The sequence below is a fragment of the Panthera tigris genome, chromosome B3 (genome assembly GCF_018350195.1).
Source record: "Panthera tigris isolate Pti1 chromosome B3, P.tigris_Pti1_mat1.1, whole genome shotgun sequence".
Lineage (NCBI taxonomy): Eukaryota > Metazoa > Chordata > Mammalia > Carnivora > Felidae > Panthera > Panthera tigris.
The window spans coordinates 19340389-19354149 of record NC_056665.1 but is presented as its reverse complement, the minus strand read 5'-3'; the positions used below and the strand labels follow the sequence as shown (position 1 = coordinate 19354149).

The 13761-nt window shown below is 48.7% G+C and overlaps 1 protein-coding gene across 3 annotated transcripts in view; it reads right to left on the bottom strand.

Annotated features, from left to right (window-relative positions):
• Window positions 1-3642: 3642 nt before the first annotated feature.
• The window catches only part of LRRK1 (leucine rich repeat kinase 1), a 148997-nt gene continuing 138878 nt past the window's right edge, over window positions 3643-13761 (bottom strand). Inside the window, exons 35-36 of one of the 3 annotated variants that reach the window (XR_006218453.1) lie at window positions 5300-6788; window positions 3645-4657 (exon numbers count right to left, since the gene is read on the bottom strand). Coding sequence is in view for 2 of the 3 variants with exons in the window: in XM_042988214.1 (XP_042844148.1) it covers window positions 9993-10314 (322 nt within the window). In the remaining variant the exon portion in view is untranslated. Of the gene's footprint in view, window positions 6789-8475; window positions 10315-13761 lie in introns of those variants that run through there. The other 2 variants (XM_042988215.1, XM_042988214.1) reach the window with 2 other exon arrangements.

Below are 13761 nucleotides of genomic sequence, written 5' to 3'. Positions count from 1 at the left end.
TCCTGAGCACTGTCTGAGCTCTCCAGGGAACCCTACCCTTACACTCTCTGGGATAGGCTCTGCTGAGTGCCTTTGGCCTCAGTGAATGCATTTCCGTAAGGCCCAGCATGCCCAGCCTCTCTCTTGCTGGGCCCCTCGGCAGTTATCCATCACATATGGTCCACGGTACTTAACCTTTGGACAGACTTTGGGGGTACGGTCTTGCCTCGCCCTCACTCTGTCATCAGAGCAGTGTGCCAGCCCAGTGCATGTCTCCTATCATCCAGGGGGGTGTCTGTCCATTGTGTGCCCTATGCTGCCGGGGACAATATGAAGGTTACAAGAGGTCCTCTCTGCGCCCTGCTTGTGAGATTTGAGGGGAAGGGGGAACACCCTCAATTCTTCTTCCCCTCTGGAGGGTAGAGAGGGGACTCCCAGGATAGCAATGGCTCTTTCTAAAACTTGGTTTCTCACCCCCTTGGTGCTTCTCATATCCTTGGTGCTTCTGACCCTCAGTGTGGGTGAGGAGTCTAAATGCCTTTATGGTTTCCTCTGGAATGTGAAATCGATGGTCTTGATGTTTCCTAGGAAACTTGTATAATATTCAGATGGACCCACTGTCCCCATTTTCTGCCCCCACCACTGAGAGGTACCCTGCCCGGGAATGAATGAGTGCCCGTCTCGTATATCCTCATCCTGGGGTAGCTGCTGATGCAGAGTCCAGGGTGTTTGCATCTGTCCCATATCCCTTGGCCCTGAGTCCTGTGGCCATCAGCACGGAGTGGAGCTCCAGAGCCAGTGTTGGTGATGGGACCCGGCCGACAGAGGAACCGAGGTACCAGACCACTTCCCCTCATGACAAGAGGCTGTGACAGCCACCAATACACCTGGAGTCTGTGTCAGCCCCTGTGTGAGTTGAGTGGACCCCGGCTGTCCTCCTGAAAAGTGTGACCATTTAGTTTGAGGGGACTGTGGCGTCCCGACCCCCAGCAGTGGCTCTGAAGGCTTCCAGCTGCTTGGCCGTCCTCTCCGCTCCACAGGGGAAGCCGTGCCAAGGCCCAGCTGAGTCCAGTCTGCAGTTCCCAATGCCATCCACTTAGAAAGGGTCTTGGCACAGCCAGGGGCCAGCGTGATGGGGAGAAAGAGCCCAGGTTTCTTTTTAGGAAGTCCCAGCCAAATTAGGCTTGTTGATACACTTCACGGAGCCCCAAGAGAAAGACCCTTTGCTTCCAGCTCTGAATGTAGGATTCTCGTTCTCATGTGGATTCTCTTCCAGTGGAATTTGGAGAGAGGCCTGGACTTGGAGGCTGCCCCTCGCTGTGTGATCGCAGGCAAGTCCCCCGACCTCTGTGAGCTTCGGTTTTCTTGCTTGCACAATAGGCCACAGGAAGCTCATGGATGGTGAGCAGTTTCTAGACGCCAGGCACCATATTAGGGGCCCTCTCACCTCATGAGTAACACGGTTGCTTCATAGGTGGTGACTGCACCAGGGGCCTCTGGCTGGCCCCATGGGTGACTTACTCTTTTTCTTCTGAGGCAAGGTCCCCAGCCTCTTAGCTGCAGAGATTGTGCCTTCTGAGGCTGGCACTCAGCCCTGTGACTGCCACACGGAAGGTTGCTGACTAGATGTTGCATGGATGGACGGGTGCTCCCCGGGAGGGAGCTTTCACACATAACGTTAGGTTTTCAAGAACTCATGAATCAATGAGAGAAAATATGTAGCATTTTACTGAACACCTTCTCTGCCCGGTGATTTACATTTTCTTATTTGAGCTTCACAGGAGTCCTGTGAGGGGCTGTTTCCCGTTTTCTGGGTGAAGAAATTGAGAAAGCTCAGGCTTGGTCAAGATTAGTCAGTACGTAAGAGGGAGGGACAGGATTTGGACGGAGTCTGACCCCTCAGACTGTGCCCTGTGCATTCCACGAGGCTGCCAACAGATAGACATCTGGCAGATCACGGTTGTCACAGTAGAATCATGGTCTAGCAGGGAAATAATGAACTCCAGACCCAAGTGTGAAGGAGGTGCCAGCGGAAAGCCTATGCCCCCCACAGGCTGTGGGGATAAAGGACTGGGATCGGGGCCTTCCCAAGGAGTGCCTGGAGACTTCTCCACACTGATTGTCTTGGCCCCAACCTGAGGCCAGCCCGGGCAGCAGTGAGGGGAGGCTGGGCCTTGGTCTGCCACCCCTTAACCCCTTGACCCTCTAGATGCTGCATTGCAAAAACCACATTACTCTGTTTTGACTTCCTCTTGGGTTCCCAGAAGGTTTATTTACAGATGTGAGATTGCCTCACAACTTATGGGTTTTTTTTGTTTTTTTTGTTTTTTGTTTTGTTTTTACTATGGTAAAATACACATAACACAAAACTTACCTTTTTAACCATTTAAGTTAAAAAAGTGTACAATTCTGTGGCATAGAGGTGGAATCATACAGTATTTGTCCTTTCCTGATTGGCGTATTTCACTCAGTATGAGGTCCTATAGGTTCACCCATATTCCAACAAGTGTCGGAATTTTTCTTCTTTAAGGCCGAATAATATTCCATTGTATGTTTATTGAAAAATGTTTGTAATGTTTTTTAATTTTTTTTTGAGAGAGAGAGAGAGAGAGAGAGAGAGAAAATGCAGGTGGGGGAGGGGCAGAGAGAGAGGGAGACAACACAGAATCCGAAGCAGGCTCCAGGCTCTGAGCCTGAGCTGCAAGATCATGACCTGAGCTGAAATTGGATGCTTAATCAACTGAGCCACCCAGGCACCCCTCCACTGCATGTGTATATCATATTTTGTGTATCTATTCATCTGTTGATGGATACTTGGGCTGGTCCCACCTTTTAACTATTGTGAATAATGCTGCAATAAACAGGGTTGTACAAATACCTGAGTTCCTGCTTTTGGCTCTTTGGGCCTATACCTAGGAGTGGAATTTCTGGATCTCACAGTAATTCTACATTTAATTTTTTGAGGAAACGCTATCCTGTTTTCCATGGATGCGAAATTTTACATTCCCCCCAACAGTGCATGGGGTTCCCTCTCCTCCACATTCTTGCCAACACTTGCTATTTTAAGTTTGTGTACTTTATTTATTCTTAAAACTTTATTTCGAGAGCAAGAGCAGGGTAGGGGCAGAGAGAGAGAGAGAGAGGGAGGGAGAGAGAGAGAATCCCAAGCAGGCTCTGCACTGTCAGTGCAGAGCCCTATGTAGGGCTCAAACTCACGAACTGTGAGATCATGACCTGAGCCAAGATCAAGAGTCAGACGCTTAAAGGACTGAACCACCCACGTGCCCCTGTTTGTGTGCTTTTGCAAGAGCTACCCTGATAGTGTGGTTTGTGCCTCTTAACTTTTTAGAACCCTCATATCCAATTAAAAAATTCTAGGGATGCCTGGGTAGCCTGGTTGGTTAAGTGTCCAACTTTGGCTCAGATCGTGATCTGGTGCCTTGTGAGTTTGAGCCTCACATCGGGCTCTCAGCTGTCAGCACAGAGCCTGCTTCACAGACTGTCTCCCCCTCTCTCTCTGCCCCTCCCTAGCTGGTTGTCTCTCTGTCTCTGTTTCTCAAAAATAAACATTAAATAAATAAATAAATAAATATTCTATTTCTCCTATTTTACCTGACTCATCATTATTTTTTTTAGTACACATGCAGTGTCTTAACATATTCTTTAGGAAACAAATACGCAGAAATGGACCAGTTGGGTCCAAGGGCATGTGGATTTGAATGTTTGGTGGCTATTGTCAAATTGCTCTGCACGGCGGCTGCTCTTACCTACTTTTCTGCTAGCAGCATCCGAAGGGTAAGCTTTCCTCACAACCTCACCAACATTTGATATTATGAATCTTTTAAAAACTTGACAATCAGCTGGGCACAAAGAGGTGCCCAAGTGGCTAGAGTTCCAAGATCTCCTCATTCGGTCTCTTGGATCCCTGCGGTCCGTCCTTGGCAAGGGCAGGATGCAGCAAGGTCGAGTTGCACCAGCTCCCCTCCCCTCTGCCTGGTTGCCCGGTCTCCTGGTCTCACTCAGTCCTGCATGTGGGTCCCCAGGAGCTGTCCCCAGATCCTCCTTCAGACTGGACCTCAGTGGAAAGACAAGCCCAGTGGTGTATGGAGAAGGCAGGGTGAGGAGGGCAGGGCAGCCCCGCGAGAGGGTATGGGGAGCCTGGGGCCATGGCCAGGAGTTAAGAGGTTTGTCTCAGCAAAAACGCTCAGGATGTAATGAGTGGAAGGAACCTCCAGCTGGGCTATGCTGACTTGATTTCTTTTGAAACCAGAGAGGCTGGAATTCTGCCATAATTATCTCTCTTACTCACCAAGAAGTCTGGAGTCCTGTCCCACACAGCTGGATTAGTGCCATTTTTTGGTCTGATGTGACAATTAGTTGAATGTATGTGACAACATGAGCTCATGACAAATGACCCCTCCACCTTGAGATGTCTAAGTTTTCCGAGAAGGGAAATTGTGGCAACTGAATCAGATCATGGACAAGGAACTCAATCTTTTACTTTAATTCAGGCATCAACGTTGCTGACTGAGCAGAGGGGACAGATACCCGCAGGAAGCATTGGTCCTGGGCGGGAGCTGCGCACGGGTGTCTGGGAATCTGCAAGGGTTTCCGTTGGAATGTGTCCACTCTCTGCCTGGATCTGCCCCTTCGGGCCGTCTGCAAGCCGTGCTGTGTCCTGGAGCAGAATTTTAAAAAGCTGATTTGGTTCAGGCTTTTAAAAAATCAAAACAAAACAAACAGCCGACTGGGGTGAACCACAACTTTTTCCCAGGGAGCGAGCGAACCCCTCGGCCAGGTTGCCCCTGGTGACGACACATTTTGGGTTAGCTGCTCCGCTGGGTCTTTGTTTCCCTCATGCACAACAACCGGGCTGGGAAAAGGTCAGGTCGTTTTCCGGCTGCATGTTCTGGGAAGCCAAACCCATACCTTGGGGCCCCTCTCCTGTCCCGGAGCCCCCTGGAGGGCATCACAGCAGGGAGAATAAAGGCCTCTGTGGTGCTGGTTTCCCAAGGCCACTTGCCTGGGAGCAGATACCTGATGGCTAATGAAGACGGCTGTTGACCACCACAGGGCCCTGACTGCTGTGGACAAACCTGGGTCCCCGGAGCACTTGTCCAGGCTTCCCAGCCCAGCCCCATCTCTGCAGCCACAGGAACCTGACACCCTTTTTCTGCTCTTGAAAATCCCCACTCATCTGTCTACTCCCAAGCAGTGAGAGTGGCTGATGGAGAGGAGGGCAGATCCCAGGCCAACAACAAGGGGCGAAGGCCCGTTCCCTCTCTCAGTTGACCATCCATAGTGGTAGGGGTTTGCTTACCTCTCGTGAGGACTTCGTTGCTGTGGTAACCCATGACTTGAGCCTCCGTCCATCCATCAGGCTCAGAAACACTGAGCACAGCCTGGCAAATGGAGCCCTGGAGCTCATGTTGTAAACGGCCAGTTCTCAGCCACCAGTGCCTTCCCCAGGCCTGGGAGCAGGCAGGCCAGCTTTTCCCAGCAGGACCCACTGACTCTGGTTCCCTGGGCTTGGGGCCACAGGGTCTTATGGTTAAACTGCCCCCTAGGAGACAGCTCCCAGCCCAGAGCCCAGGTCATTAGTGGCTTGAAACAAGGAGGGGCAGCTGTCCAAGGGACCTGTGGCCTCTTAGGTCCCTGCAGCATTTGAGAAAAGGAAAAGGACAGGAGGGTGGATTGGCACAGCTTTTCAGAACCCCACTCGGTCCAGTTTCTGTCAGAAATAATCAGCCATTCCCAAACTTCGTAGTGTACAACTATCTTCCAATGCTCATGGTTCTGTGGGTCTGGAATTTGGACAGGGCATAGGAGGCTGGCTCGCCTCTGCCCTGTGGTGTCTGAGGCCTCTGGCAACAGCAGAAGGGTGACCAAATGGCTGCAATCATCTGAAAGCTCCTTCCCTCATGTTTCCTTCACATGGTGCTGGCTGCTGGCTGGGACTGCAGCTGGGGCTATAGGTAAGGGCACCTCCATGTGGCTTGAGTTTCCTCACAGCATGGCAGCCTCATCATAGTCACACTTATTTATTACCTGGGGGCTCAGGACTCCAGGGGTGAGTGTTCAGCTTCATTGCCTTTTCTGACTGAGCTTTCAAAGTCACACGGCATCACTTCCATGGTATTCCTTTGGTTATAAACAAGTCACAAGCCCTCCAGATTCAAGGGAGGGGGTCCAGACACCCCTCCTCCCCCTTTGATGGGAGGAACATCAAGGCCAGTTGTAGTAAAGCACACGGGGTGGGGGATGCTGTTGTGGCCATCTTTGGAAAACATGGCAGAATGCACCACTCATCGGGTTGCCTCAGTCTGCACAGCTGGCCTTGACCAGGCCTCTCTCATGTTTTCTTTCCCTCTTGACCAGTGGTGGGGCAGGTCCTCAACAGGCCCATTAGTGAGCTGGGCCACACAGTGTGGGGGAGGTCCCGCACCTCTGCCTTCTGACTGCCTGGGCTCGCCCACCTCCCTCTGTATCTGTGGCTGTCCGTGTGGCTTTGGGTCTTGTGTTTCTTGGCTCTTAACCTGCAAGTCTGGAATGAGGGGAGCCAGGCAGAGCCTCACCCTGGAGCCAAGCGGCCTGGGGCCCCACAAGCCCCCACAGTGGTCCAGGGATTCCTCCGTGGATGGTTGCCCCTCGGTGGCTATGGTTCAGGGGTCTTGGGACAGAACCCTTGAGGTGCCCTTTCCTTTTAAGTAAAGGTTGGTTTTTTGTGGATGACAGTGTCTGTGGGGCTGAGACAGAGTGAACTCCAGTGGTGCCTCTTGCTGCCTTTGGTGGCTCAGGAGCAGAGGACCCTGAAAGGATTAGTGGGTGAATTAGCTGGGAGAATTGAGGGACCTTTGTAGTTCCAGAAGCTGCTTTTTCCAGAGACTCTCACAGGAATAATTTTCTCTGGAAAATTATTATCAGAGAAAAATTTAAAAAATTTATTAAATTTAAAAAATTAAAAAATTATTATCAGAGAAAATAATTTTCCAGACCTCCCTCCATTCTTTTGCCTGCTCCCACTGACCTGAGCGACCTCCCACTGCTGCTGACCCTCAGACCTGAGCGATCCCAGAGTGGACGCAGGGCCCCACTCAGCCTGCATCTGGCCGTGCGGCAACACGCACACACACAGACCCACACACTGCACATACGTGCACACATGTGCGTATGCACCGCATATTACGTCACACACTGTGTGCACATGCCTGCATACCTCATGCGACACACTACACACACCCACACCACATGTATACCACACACAGCACCACACATGCACACACGCTCACCCATGTACACGCCATACTCACACATGTACACACACCACACATTCACGTGCAGACACCACGCGTGCCACACACGTACACACACCCACCACACCATACACACCGCACGTGCATGCACACACACATACCGCACACATGTACACCATACACTCTCACACGTGGGGACTCACACTACACATCTCATACGCACCCACCCCCTCCATATGCACGTGCACATGTACACATAAGCACACATACACGCCGAGAAGAGACTCTTCGCAAGCCTGTGGCATATGCAGGAAAGCCAAGTCACATTCTTAAAACGTTCTAATACGCAGAGAATGCAAGATGTCGATTAGAAAGTTCCAAGAAGTGGAGAAAATGGGCCACGCCTCTCCTCCAGCCGGGGCTCCTTTGGGCCTCTGCCCGCCCCAGCAGCTTGCTTGAGTGTCTGTATTTACCGACGTCCACACACAGCCACAGGGTTCCTTCTTCCTCAGATGGGCTCATACTTGGGAATACTTGGTAAAGTAAACTCATCAAGCCCACAAACCCTCCTCAGAGGGCCAGGAGCCCAGAGGCATCCATTTCTCAGCAGGCGCTGTCGAGGCGGGGAGCGCAGGGGCTGGGCCTCCTGGACCAGGGCGCCCCCTGGCCGCGGGTGACGGAACTGCTGGCAGTGAGTCTGGTGAACTTGGCAGGGGGAGGTTGTAGCTGTGAGGAATGGGGGGTGCAGAGGCCGCATCAACTCCCTTCCTCCCCTGGGCTCCAGGGAGGGAGAAGAGCTCTCATGTTTTGGAAAACATCGTATCCTCTGGCTGAGCACCCAGCAGCTGGCCACCATGGTCTGCCCAGTTCTTTCTCTGCTGTGGAAGAGGGTGGGACCCAGCCCCTGGCCTTACCCCAGGTGTTACTGGTACCATCTGGGGGCTACCGACAACTGGGGCAGACTGGCTTTCAGAAAGGGGCCACATCCAGAAGTGTCACACATGCTGGGGTGTGGAGGACGCCTCTGCACCCCAACCTCCACATTGCCCTGGACCAGGGTCCACCTGCCCACCTGTCTCCCTTTAACTCGAGGCGGGGGTTGCACTCCCCGCCTTGACAGCGCCTGCTGAGAAATGGATGCCTCTGGGCTCCTGGCCCTCTGAGGAGGGTTTGTGGGCTTGATGAGTTTACTTTACCAAGTATTCCCAAGTATGAGCCCATCTGAGGAAGAAGGTAGGTCCTCTGGTCCTGGTCCCTGACTTCCATGCTATCCCTGCTGGGGACCGGGAGGGGACAATGACAGTAATGTTCAGGCATGGTTTTGTGCACAGCCCTGGTCTCTGTGACAGGGATAGCCGTGTGCAGGGGCAGAAGAGGAGCATGCCCATGTGGCTTTGGGTCTTGTGTTTTTTGGCTCTTAGCCTGCAACTCTGGAATGAGTTAACCTGCAACTCTTAAGTTGCATCTAGGTCAGCTCTCCTCCCTGGTTTGAGCAGACGTGGACAGCAGGAGATGGCTCTCCCACCAGGGGCTGACACAGCCCAGAGCCCTGATTGTGCCAGCGTGCTCCCACGTGTGTGTGTGTGCATGCACGCGCGCATGTGTATGGGTACGTGTGTCTTCAGCTCTGGTCTGTGGATGTCACCCAAGAAGTGTCAACAGGAAAGGGTCAGAGGCCTCCTGCAGGCACCTGACACAGGCACTGGGAATCAGGGTGGGGACCCCTGGCCCTCCAGAGGTGTTGTGCCCTCAGGGGTTTGACTCTCATGTCGTCCTCTCCACAAAGGTCGACCTGTGAACATATCCTCACAACCAATTGTTCCAGGCCTGTGTGGGCCCTCAAAACCTGGCCACCGTCCCAGACACACAGACACATACACACACACACACACACACACACACACGCTGCTGGGCACACTGCTGGGTCAGAGGCTTTCACTTTCACTTTCACTCACTCTATTGTGTGCCTGGAGCTGTCATGAAGTCACCCTTGTATTCTGTGACTGAAGAAACGGGAGTCACAAAGCTGAGAAACCCTCCTGGGCCTTTCAGGGCAATCGGCAGAGGCAGGATTTGAACCTGGGTCTCTCCGTGTCTCCAAACCCCTCCCTGGCCACCACACTGGGGAATGGGCACTCCCTTAGTCCTCGAGGAAAGTTAGGGGGGAAAGCTCTGGGGCATTTGGCCTTTGGGGGTTTAGAGAGGCCGACGACAGGACCAGGCAGAGACCTCCAGCCACCCCTTCCCTCTGCTTGGGGTCTTGGGCTTTTCTGTTCTGAGGACACACCCGGCCTCCTCACGCGGGGGCTAAGTGATTTACTGCACACTCACCATGGGTTCTTTGTTACTTTGTCACCTAGGAGGCGGGTGGGACAGAGGAGAGGAGGTCCCAGGAGAGAGGGGGCTGCTGTGGGGCTGCCAGGAGGTGGTAGGTGGAGACGAGGCCTAGTTTCCGGACTCCCACCCCAGCCACTGCTTTACCACATTGCACCGTTCATTGTGACCCTGCTCGCTCAATGCCCACCGCTGGACACAGCAGCGAATGAAAGGGAAACCGTGAGTGGGCGGCTTCAAGGACAGGAGTTTGGGGGATGGGAGGCCCAGGGGCTGGAAGGGGTCCAGAGATCACCAGTGGCCCTGGGTCCCCACCCAGCAGGCTTCTGTGGAAGGATGTCTCCCTCACCGACGCGTCAGGCTGAGCTCCAGCCCGTTCTCTTTCCCACTGAAGGCCACGGCCACCTAGTGTACTTTAGATCCAGTTTAGACCATTTTGATAAATAAAATCCAGGTAAAATGTGATTCAGTTTCCCTTGTCAAGCTGTACTTGGTTGGAGGCCTCAGTGACCTGGTCCAGCTATTTGAGAGGTGGAGGGGGCTTCTAGTTCCCAGGTGTGGAGTATGTCCTCTGCCGCAGCTTCTACCCCACCCGTCCCCCCTCCCCACTCCCTCATCCCCACCACTGCTCCGAGGGCAGGGTTGACACAGACTGGCCTTGGCCGGACTTGAAGACAGGCATCCTTTCCTGGCTGGTGGTAAAGATGTCACTTGCCCTGCGCTGCTCACAGTATGTCTGGGAGGCCACCTGAGGAGGAAGTGAAGAAGGTGGCTCCCAGTCCCTGTGCAGTGGAGGCCAGGCCACCAGCCAGAGCTGTTTAGAAGCTTCCTGCGGGACTGGTGTGTACCTGGAGGGGAGGAGAGGGCAGGACGCAGCTGTCCAGGGCCCACGGAGAGCTGCCTCCTGCAGGTTCAAAACGTGCCCTGCCCTCCACACCTGTGTTATTTTCTTTCCAACTTTACTGAAGTATTATTGGCAAATAAAAATTGTGTATATTTAAGGTGTACAACGTGACGTTTTGATACACGTGTACGTTGTGAAACGAATACCATAATCAAGCTAATTGACATGCCCATCACCTCAGAGTTACCACTTTTTTTGTGTGGTGAAAGCACTTAAGATTTACTCTTGTAGCAAACTGCAAGCATAGAATATACAGTAAAACCTTGGATTGCAAGTAACTTGTTCTGTGAGTGTTCTGCAAGATGAGGAAACATTTCTAATCAATTTTAACTTGATAAGCAAGCGATGTCCTGCAATACGAGTAGTATGTGATGCTGAATGTCACATGATCACAACTGAGCCAACGGTTCTATTCTCGCTCTCTCTCTCTCTGCTGGATTTTGGGTAATCATTTCCCATGCCCAGATGCTTGATCTCAGGCTGCGGTGTTTGGCAGAAATCAGTGATCCTTCAAAACGTTGGAAGGTGCCCACAATTGGCACTAGTATATCTTTTGTCACTTCAAAGCCCCTATGGACAGTCCTTTGCTTTTCCAGACAAGAGTAAGCTTAGGAATGCTTTGCTTCATTCTAGGTCATTGGATACATTCCTTGTTAAAGTTGCATGAACAGAAAAACATTCCATTGAGCCAATAGATAGCAGTGATAATTCTGTTACTGATGGTGAAAATCGTTCTATATAATAACCCTCCTCTTTTCTCCCTCACACCAGCCTGGAAGGTTTTTCAAAGGTGAGTGCAAGTTAATTTGTTTATTTTTCTTTATATTTTATATTTTCTTTATTATTTTGTACTTTATTCCAGTATTGCAATCATTTTTATATGAATATTTTTGGGTTGTAGAATGACACATCTGAGTTTCCATTATTTCTTATGGGAAAATTCACTTTGATATACAAGTGCTTTGGATTACAAGCATGTTTCTGGAACGCATTATGCTTGCAAACCAAGATTTTACTGTATTGCTATTAACTACAGTTACAATGTTGTACACTAGGTCTCCAGAACTTATTACTGAAAGTTTGTACCATGTGACCAACATCTCCCCTTTTCCCGTGTGCCCCAACTCCTGGTAATTACCATTCCACTCTGTTACTGACTTTGACTTTTTCAGATTCCACATGCGATACCATGCGGTATTTGTCTTTCAGCTTCTGGCTTATGTCACCCTTGCCTAATGTCCTCCAGGTTCATCCGCAGTGTTGCAAATGCCAGGATTTCCTTCTTCTTAAAGGCTAATATTCCATTGTATATATGCATACACACCACGTTTTCTTTATCCATTCATCTGTTGATAGACACTTAGGTTGTTTCTATCTAGGCTACTGTGAATAATGCCACAATCAACATGGAATAGCACGCATGGGGAGATCTCCACACTGTTTTCCATTATAGATGTAACAATTGAAATGTCCAGAAGCGTACAAGGTTCCCTCTTCTCACATTCTCACCAATATTTTTTATTTTTTGACCTTTTTATAATGACCAGCCTAACAGATGTGAGGTGATATCTCATTATTATTTTGATTTGTATTTCCTCATGATTAATAACATTGAGCATCTTTTCATATACCTGTTGGCCATTTGTATGTCTTCTTTACAAAAATGTCTGTTCAGGTTTTTTGCCCATTTTTAAATCAAGTCGTTTGGTTTGTTTTTGTTATTATCATTATTATTATTATTAATTATTATGATTGTTGTTGTTATTATTTTGCTATTGAGCTTTACAATTTCCTTAGATATATTTTGGATATTAATGTGTTGTTGGATATATGGACTGCAAATATTTGCTTCCATTCCGTAGATTGCCTTTTCACTTTGTTATTGCTTCTTTTCCTGTGAAGAAATTTTTACTTTGATGTAGTCTCACTTGTTTGTGTTTGCTTTTGTTGCCTGTGTCTTTGATGTCAAATCCAAGAAATCACTGCCAAGACCAATGTCAAGGAGATTTTTCCTTATGTTTTCTTCTAGAAGTTTTATTGTTTCAGGTCTAACATTGAAGTCTAAATCCATTTTGACTTGATTTTTGTGTAGGGTGTAAGACAAGGGTCTGATTTCATTCTTTGTGTGTGGATATTCAATTTTCCCAACATCAATTATTGAAGAGAGATGATGCTTTCCCCATTCTGTTTTATACTTGGTGCCTTTTTTGAAGACCAGTTGGCCATATATGGATGGGTTTATTTCTGGGCTTTTGATTGTATCCCATTGGTCCATCTGTCTATTTTCATGCCAGTACCATACTGTTTCAATTATTATAGTTTTGTAATATAGTTTGATATCAGGAAGATGTCTCCAACTTTGTTCTTCTTGCTCAAGATTGCTTTGGCTATTTGGGATTTTTTTGTGGTTCCATACAAATTTAGGATTGTTTTTTCTATTTCTTTGAAAAATTCCATTTGAATTTTGATAAGGATTACATTGATTACATAGATCACTTCATATAGTATTTACAATATTAATTTTTCTATCTATGAGCACAGTGTATCTTTCCATTTATTCATATCTTTCACCTATGTTTATAGTTTTCAGTGTACAGAAGATATTTCCCCTCTTTCCTTAAATTTACTCCTAGGTATTTTATTTTTTTAAATGCTATTGTAAATAATATTGTTTTCTTAATTCCTTTTTTTGGAGAGTTCATTTTTAGTGTATAGGAACACAACTGATATTTGCATGCTGATTTTGTATCCTAAAATTTTACTGAATTTGATGTTAGCTGTGGGCTTGTCATATATGATCTTTATTATGTTGTGGTACATTCTTTACATATCTAATTTGTTGAGAATATATTTTTTTATCATGAAAACAATGTTCAATTTTGTCAAATGCATCTATTGAGATGATCATGTGAATTTGTCCTTCATATGTCCATTGGACATATGCAATATGCAATATGTCCATTGCATATGTTGATACATCCTTACATCCCAGGGATAAATCCCATTCAGTGTGGTGTATGGTCACTTTAATGTGTTTTTAAATTTGGTTGTTGTATTTTGTTGGGGATTTTTGCATTTATGTTTATCAGAGATAGTGATCTGTAATTTTGTTTTCTTGTAGTGTCCTTGTCTGACTTTGGTATAGGGTCATGCTGGCTTCATAAAATGAGTTTGGAAGTGCTCTCTTCTGAATGTTTTGGAAGAATTTGATAAGGATTGATATTAATTCTTCTTTACATGTTTGGTAGAATTCACTAGTGAGGCCATCTTGTCATGGTCTTTTCTTTGTTG